Source organism: Egretta garzetta, unplaced genomic scaffold (assembly GCF_000687185.1).
Source record: "Egretta garzetta isolate BGI_Z169 unplaced genomic scaffold, ASM68718v1 scaffold105, whole genome shotgun sequence".
NCBI lineage: Eukaryota > Metazoa > Chordata > Aves > Pelecaniformes > Ardeidae > Egretta > Egretta garzetta.
The window spans coordinates 1,242,964-1,250,089 of NW_009259598.1; the positions used below are offsets into that span (position 1 = coordinate 1,242,964).

At 59.8% G+C, this 7,126-nt stretch overlaps 1 protein-coding gene and 1 long non-coding RNA gene across 2 annotated transcripts in view; one reads left to right on the top strand and one right to left on the bottom strand.

The window, feature by feature from the left end:
- Positions 1-7,126, bottom strand: part of ITPR3 (inositol 1,4,5-trisphosphate receptor type 3) — a 47,217-nt gene that overhangs the window by 21,309 nt on the left and 18,782 nt on the right. Inside the window, 12 exon segments of the mRNA XM_009638257.2 lie at positions 217-361; positions 638-889; positions 975-1,157; positions 1,318-1,437; positions 1,567-1,739; positions 1,892-2,053; positions 2,289-2,430; positions 3,142-3,302; positions 3,574-3,870; positions 4,457-4,507; positions 5,708-5,803; positions 6,146-6,292. Coding sequence (XP_009636552.1) covers positions 217-361; positions 638-889; positions 975-1,157; positions 1,318-1,437; positions 1,567-1,739; positions 1,892-2,053; positions 2,289-2,430; positions 3,142-3,302; positions 3,574-3,870; positions 4,457-4,507; positions 5,708-5,803; positions 6,146-6,292 — 1,929 coding nt within the window.
- Positions 1-7,126, top strand: part of LOC118452228 — a 16,208-nt gene that overhangs the window by 6,934 nt on the left and 2,148 nt on the right. The window lies entirely within an intron of this gene.

Below are 7,126 nucleotides of genomic sequence, written 5' to 3' on the forward strand. Positions count from 1 at the left end.
GTCCGCGTCAGGCGCAGCAGCTCACTGAAGCTGTAGAAGCCGAAGTAGATGAGGTTGTGGGCAAGGCTGACAACCTGGGGAAGGACAAGGCAACTCCAGACCTCGCCGGGCTTGGGGGGGCTGAGCAGGATGAACAGGAGAGGGATGCCGGCGCGGCCACCCTCGCTCCAGAGGCAGCTGTAGCCAAACGCGCCAGGGACATGGGCAGTCTCGCACCTCAAAGGTGAGCTTGTTCTTCTCCTCATTGGCGAAGGGCACTGCCTCGCTCACCACGTTGTTGAGGTAGTCTTCCACGAACTCCATGGTGCTCGCAAACTTGTTCTTCTTGTCATCGCGCGAGACGTTGAGGTTGGAGTCATAGCTGCGAGGGGAGATGGCGGGGGTGAGCTGAAGGGCAGTGAGTCTACTCGCACCCAGCCTGGAGGCAGCAGTGTCCAGGCAGCTGCTGAGCCACCATGGCCAGAAGTCACGCTCGTGACTGTGATGAAGGCCACTGCCTTCTGAAGGCTGAGACCTGCCAAATTCAAATGCCACCCTCCCAGTCCCTGCTAAAGCCAAGTCCCTACATGGGATGGCATCTTCCATCCCACCTCCTGCCCTGCCCCTCGAAGCCTCTGCGAGCCCCAGCGTGTCTCACTCTTTGATTGTGATGGCCGTGGGGATCTCGGTCCAGAGCCGTGCAAACTTCACAGGCATCACCAGTTCCTGGGGGTCCCTGTCCACGTGCACGTGTAGCATGAGGTGGCAGAAGGATGCCCGGAGATCAAAGGGCAGCATCTCATCTGCCATGCAGAGGAAGATCAGGTCCACGCCCAGCTGCTGGGAGATCTCCTTGATGGCCAAGTACTGGCGATCCAGGCACATGCGGGCAAAGAGCTTCAGCTGGTACCTGCCCAGGGACGAGGGGGAAGAGGGAGTGAGTTTGTGCAACCCTTATGTCCTCACCTGGGGAGAAGATGCCGTGGGATCATCACCTGTAGTAGCTGAGGACGTTCTCGTCATGGGCATTGCCAGCCCGGGCCTCCTGCGCCAGCTGCCGGATGCTTTTCTCGTGGTGGTCGTTGTTCTTGTCCGTCCAGGTAAGCCAGACCTCCTCCTCTGAGTACTCGATGCTCAGGTACTCGTGGGTCTGGGACATCTCCTTCACGGGCCTCAACCTAGGGCAGAAAAGGCGTAAAACTGGAGATGCTCCCATGGACAGGGAGCGGCTGCACCTCAAGGGGTGACAGGGCTTTTACCAGGGCATGGCGGGAGCTGGTGGAAGGCAGGGCCAGGCACTAAACCCTCCTCCTCATGGAAAACCTCTCCCCTACTCACTCAGTTTTGATGAGGATGTCGCTGTTCTTCGGGTCCAGCACACACTTGCAGATCAGCTCCTGGGTGACGGGGATGGCAATGTGGTTGGACACGCACAGGTCTGAGAGGTAATCCAAAAACCTACAGAGCAGAGACAGCTGGCTGTGAAAGGGGGGGTCCCCAGGGGCTCCTTCCACCTCTGATCGAGGCACATCCCACCCATCACGCAGCGCAAAGCCCTTTGGGACGGGGACCTTTCCGGACACGCACCGTGGCTCACGGTTCTTGCGCACCAGGCTGACAAAGGTCTCCACCTCGGTCTTCGTGATGTGCTTCTCCAGCAGCTTGCGGTTGTTGTGCAGCAGGGCCGTGATGGTGTCCTCGGCCAGGATGTCGTAGCCGATCTGAGACTGCATCATGCCGAACTGCTTGGCAATGTGCTCCTGGAGCGGGCAGAGAGGTGGTGAGCATGCGGGGCTGCATGTCGGGGTCTGGCAGTGCCCCCTGCCCCACCGAGACCTCAGCAGCCCCCCCCCCCAACCAGGGCTTAAAAACGTGGCGGGATGGGGGCTCTCCCCGCCACCCCCCCATGCACCTGGTTCTTGCGATAGTCCTCCTGGGAGTGCCGGAGCACACGGTAGCACAGCCGAAACATGTACTGGTAGGGAGCGTTTTTCTGGTCCGACAGCTCTTCCAGCCGCACCAAGGGCCCTTCCCCGCCCTTGTCCTTGAAGGGGGCTTTCAGGATCCCAAAGATCTGCCCAAAAGCAGAGATGGTAAGTGCTGTGTCCCCCTCCACACCATCACCCCCATGCATGGCTGGGCACCAGCCATGCTTGCCAGGAGGGCTTGGTGCACCACTGGGGGACGAGCTGGAGATCACCTGCACCTCCTCCATGGGGGTTTCCAGACCCCTGGACTCCAGCAGGGCCCTGGGCAGCACAGGACATCTCCACAGGACCTCAGCCTTGCTGGGCCCCAGGGCCACTCACCTGCTTCAGGATGTTCTGCTCCCGCATCAGCTTCTGCCGCTCCCGGTTGGGCTTGGTCACCACGATGTCCAGCACGTTCTGGCCATTGTTGGGGACGTCGCTGACAAAAAACACCAAGTCCTCCAGCAGCTGGATCACAAACCTGCAAAAGGGGCACGGTTCAAGTGGAGTGGTGGGACTCTCCGGCTGGGGGGGGCTGCTCGCCCACCCCACACAGCCCACCCAGGCCTGGGTCTCTGCAACGATGCTGGTGTTTTGAAGGAGCAAAGCGCCCACGTTCAAGGCTCAAAACACTGCCAGGGAAGCCGCTGGCTGATCCTCCCCTCCCTGCTAGAGGTCAACGGCTGTTCTGAAGCAAGAGGTTTTACAGCCCCTATGGCTCCTAAGGAAACTATACGTGCCAGGGTAAATGCCAGGGACCTTTGCTCGTGATTCGTGCCAGGAATTTTGCATTTAACACCTCTGCCCCCTCAGTCACCTTCGCGGGACCCGCACGGGGGAGGCTGGCAGCTCGCTCTGTCCCACGGGGGACCTGTGTTTGCTCAGGAAGCACCAAGAACCCACCCACCTCAAAATAATACCGTGACTAAAAGGGCTGCCCCTATCGTGGGGCCATCTCTCAGCCCCTCGGATATTTTTCTAGCAGCAAAGGAGGGGCCAGAGCGGGGCTGCGGCGTTATCTGGTTTCCTCGCTAGGCTCCTGGGAGAAGCCGGCGCGGATTTGGGTTGTGGGCAGGAAAGCAAGACAGTGCTGGCACCAAGATCCAGGCAGGGGCCCCATCCTGCAGTGATACTGGAGAGCCCTTGGAGGAGCCCAGCACAGCCCCATCTCCCAGGGGAAATGAGTTCTTACCTCCGGTCATTCTGGCTGAGAAAACCTTCATTCATCTTCTCCACCACACTGGCCAGCATCGAGCTTGCGTCGTTAGCAAAGTCCAGGTCCCGGATCTCAGACACGGGCACGGAGACGATGGCAAAAGCTTCTTTGTCTTCTTTGGTGGGGCACGTGCCCAGCTGGGAAGCAACGGGGAAGCACCATCACACAGACAGGGCAACGCCAAGCACGTCCCCACCATGTGCCATCAACCCGGGCGATGTCAGTGACCCAGTTTGTCCCCATCGGAATGACTGGGGTGGGCTCTAGGTTACTGGGATGGGCTCTGGGCTGGTGTCCAGTCACCCTCTTGTATCACCAGGGAATTTCAGTCCCTGGGAAGGAGCATGCTAAGAGCTATTGGAGCGCAGGGGATAAATCCACGCGCAGGAGGAGGGAGCGGGGCCGTACCATGAGGCGAATGGGCCTCTCCTCATCGATGTCAATGGGCACGTTGGTGCTCTGGATCCAGGTGTTGGTGCAGAGGTGGCGCAGCCTCACGTAGGAGTTCCTGCAAACAGCACAGCATCCTGGGGAGCGATCCCCACACGGATGCACCAGCAACCACCGCCCCCCCCCGTCCGTCTTCTGCAGCGTGGTAGGGTCCAGCTCGAAGAGGGAGGCGATGTCATTGCCGTGGGGCACGGCCACCAGCCGGTATTTGATCTTCTCCCCCGTGTTCCTGCGGCTGGCGCGGCTGCTGCCCCCCTGCACCGGGGAAAGTGGCTTTGAGACCGGCGTGGGGAGGCTGCCCCGCCGAGCCCAGCCTCCCTGCGCACACGGCATCGGAGGAGACACGCAGCGGCTGCGCCGAGAGCAGAAGCTTTTGCTCGGACACCGGGCTGAGCCTCGCAGCACGGAGACACATGAGGAGCTGCAAGAGCACAAGCGCGGCATGATGCACCCGAGCTACGAGGCCACCCCTTCTCCAAATCTCACCAACAGCAAAGAGGAAAAAAAAAAACCCTTGAAAGTCCAAATCTCTCTTCTACCAGCACTTCCCCGTGGCCTGGGGATCCAACATGCACTGGGACCCCTCCAACAGATTTCGGCAGGGTCCTCTCGCAAGCGGGACATAGGGATGCTACTCTAGGGTGCAGGGCGCGGGGATGCTCTGCTGGGCAGCGGGAGAGCCTCCGGCCGCAGCCTCGGCACCGAGCGGGACCCAGTGGCACGGGGCGGGCACCGTCCCCGCAGCAGGCTCTGTTTCGGGGCATTTCCCTGCTTTCAGGCGGAGGCGTGATTTCAGGCAGCGGCAGCAGCATTTCTGCTAGCGAGGCTGCACACAGCTCACCGTGGGTGCTGCTTTGGGCTCAGCCACGTCTCCTTTATAACTTGGGTTTTCCTGAAAAGTTAAAGAGGGAGATGAAAGACAGCTATCAGTCCTCCCCCTCGGTCCCTCCAATACCCTGGGCACAGGGTGTCATCTCTATTCCTGCCTTCCTCCATCATATCGCAGAGAGAGGAAACCTGCCCAGATGGGGCTGGAGGACGTGACCCGTACCCAGTGCACCCCGAGGAGGGGGACGGGGTGAGCCCTGGCGAGCAGACCCGGGGCTTGGCGTTGCAGCAAGACGAGCTCTTGCTGTAAATCCCTTGAGACCCCAGGCTGAGGTCTCAGTGAGCAACACAAGCCGGGCAGCACCAGCCTGGGATGGGGATCGTTCTCTGATCTTCTTTCCTCTGCAGAAGATGTCACCTGAGAGCCTTTTGGTTTAAAGCAGCCATTTCAGAGCCCCAGTATTTGCTATTTTCCATCCTGCCAGTGGTGGAAGGGGCCCTGCAGGCTGCCTTTGGTCGTCTTCTCCAGCTAGGGAGCACCTTTGGCACATGGTGCACCAAGATCCCCCCCGGTACGTCCCTGCTCCCCTGGCAGCAGGGTGTAACACTGTCCTTCCCTTGGTCCCAGATGCTCATCTGTGTCATAGAAACCACATCATCTAAGTGCTGAAACCTCTTCGTGCCTCTGTCAGGAGGCCTTGAGCTGGCCTTAAATGGGAGGAAAAAAAATTTGGCAAATAATGTTTCCAAGCCCGGATTTTGCCTACACCCTCCCCAGGCAAGGACAGCCCTGGATGCTGCTGTGGACCAGAGGATGAGGATGGGCAAAACCTGATCAGCAAGAGTTAAATGCAGCAGGCTGAATTATCTCTGCTTCCGTCTTACCAGGAGGTTGTGCTGGTACAGCCGCTTGGCGAGCAAATAGAGGAAAACCCTGGCCACCCCCTCCTGCGCCCCGGGCCAGAAAAGGAAGGAGCCAGGAACAGCAATTTTGACAAGCGAACCCCTGCACCGTGGGGTGGGGGATTTAAGGGGGGGAAAGCCTAGCCCTGCAAACAACGATGGTGCTCACAGCCCCAGTGCCAATGCCCCCCTCGAGCAAGGAAGAGCCCAGGACAGGCCGGCTCCAAAAGCAAACTGGAGCAGGGCCAGAGGCAATCCTGGGCATGGCCACTCTGCCTAAGGGCTGGTGGCCACCACCTTTGCAAGGGATGGTACCAGCCTCTGGAGGGTAGGGCCTGCGTCCCTCTGCTCGCCCCCTTACCTCCGCGGCCAGGTAGTTGCCTGTGGCGAGGTGCTTGAAGCGGTACAAGCCATTCCAGTGCCCGGCTCCCCCTCGGCACGGGTCATGGTGGACCACCTGGGAGAAGCAGAGGAAAGCTCAGCCAGTGGCATGTGGGGCTGCGGGGAACCAGGAGGCTGTTCCTGCTTCCGAGCCTCCGCTGAACCCGGCAAACGTCCTATCTCAAAGGCAGCCATGAGTAAATATACTCGGGGTGCAGAGCTCAGACACTGGTGCCCGTCCACCAGCAGCCGTGGTTCCCAGTGCCCTCATGGAGCTCGAGCCTTGCACTGGCTTTCACCAGGTAAGTCAGGCTACCAGGGGTGGAAATGTACAGAAATAACCATTGCCTCTAGCCCCACTGCCCCCAGAGGTACCCCAAAAACCCACGGACACGCGCTCCACCCCCTCCCCGCTCACCTCCACCTCCCACAGGGCGTTGGAGCTGGTGGCCGAGGTGGCCGACTGCCTCAGGGTGGTGCGGAGGAAGACGTGCAGCTTGCCCTTGTACTCGTCGCAGGTGAGAAACTTCTCCTGCTCAGCATGGAAGAGCCTCACCACGTCCCCCTGCACCAAGACATGGTGGGGAGAATCTCGGGATGTGGCTCTCCTACAAGCCTACGGCTCCCCATCCTGCAAAGGGGATGGGATTCCCCCTGTACCTGGTCCAGAGCAGAGCACAGCTCCCAGCCGTGCCATGGCAGGACCGCGGGAGCCCAGGCATCGCAGGGCATCATCAGTTCTTCCAGCCCTACCTACTTGAGCTGGGCTAAAACCTCTCTCTAGCAGCCCAAATGCTCCTCCGACCCCAGTGGAGGGCATCTTGCATGGGCACGGGGTGCCCTGCACGCCGCAATGCCACCGCTCCGTTTACCCACGCGAGCCACTTCTCTCTGCTCCCCCTCCCTGGGGTGCCAAATGGGTGCAAACCCACCCCTTTACACCCCTGGAGCGGGCAGAGGCTCCGCTCACCGATGCGTTTAAGGCATTAACGCCCCGGGAAGGAGGATGCAGTGGATGTGGGAAGCCGGGGATAAGCGCGGCGCCTGGGGCCAAGGATCTGGAAGATCATAACAATCAATATCCATCCAGCTGCTTCCTGGAGGACCTCAGCCTCGAACAATAGCTCCGCAGGGAAAGTTCCTTTCCCAGGCAACAGCCAGCCCTGCTGCACGCCTAAACAGCCGAAAATTGTCCTCGCAGCTAGAAGCCACCGCTGGCACTATGCGTGCCTCGCATTGTCCTCGAGAGCCAATTTAATACAATAAGGCAGAGGGTAATTTCATGCCCCCCGGGTACCTGCTGCCAGGAGATACTTAAAATATCCAGCTCTAGCTTGCTGTTAAGTTCCCCAAGTGATGAATTCTCCTAGAAATTAATTTCCTCAAGGCAGGATCTCTT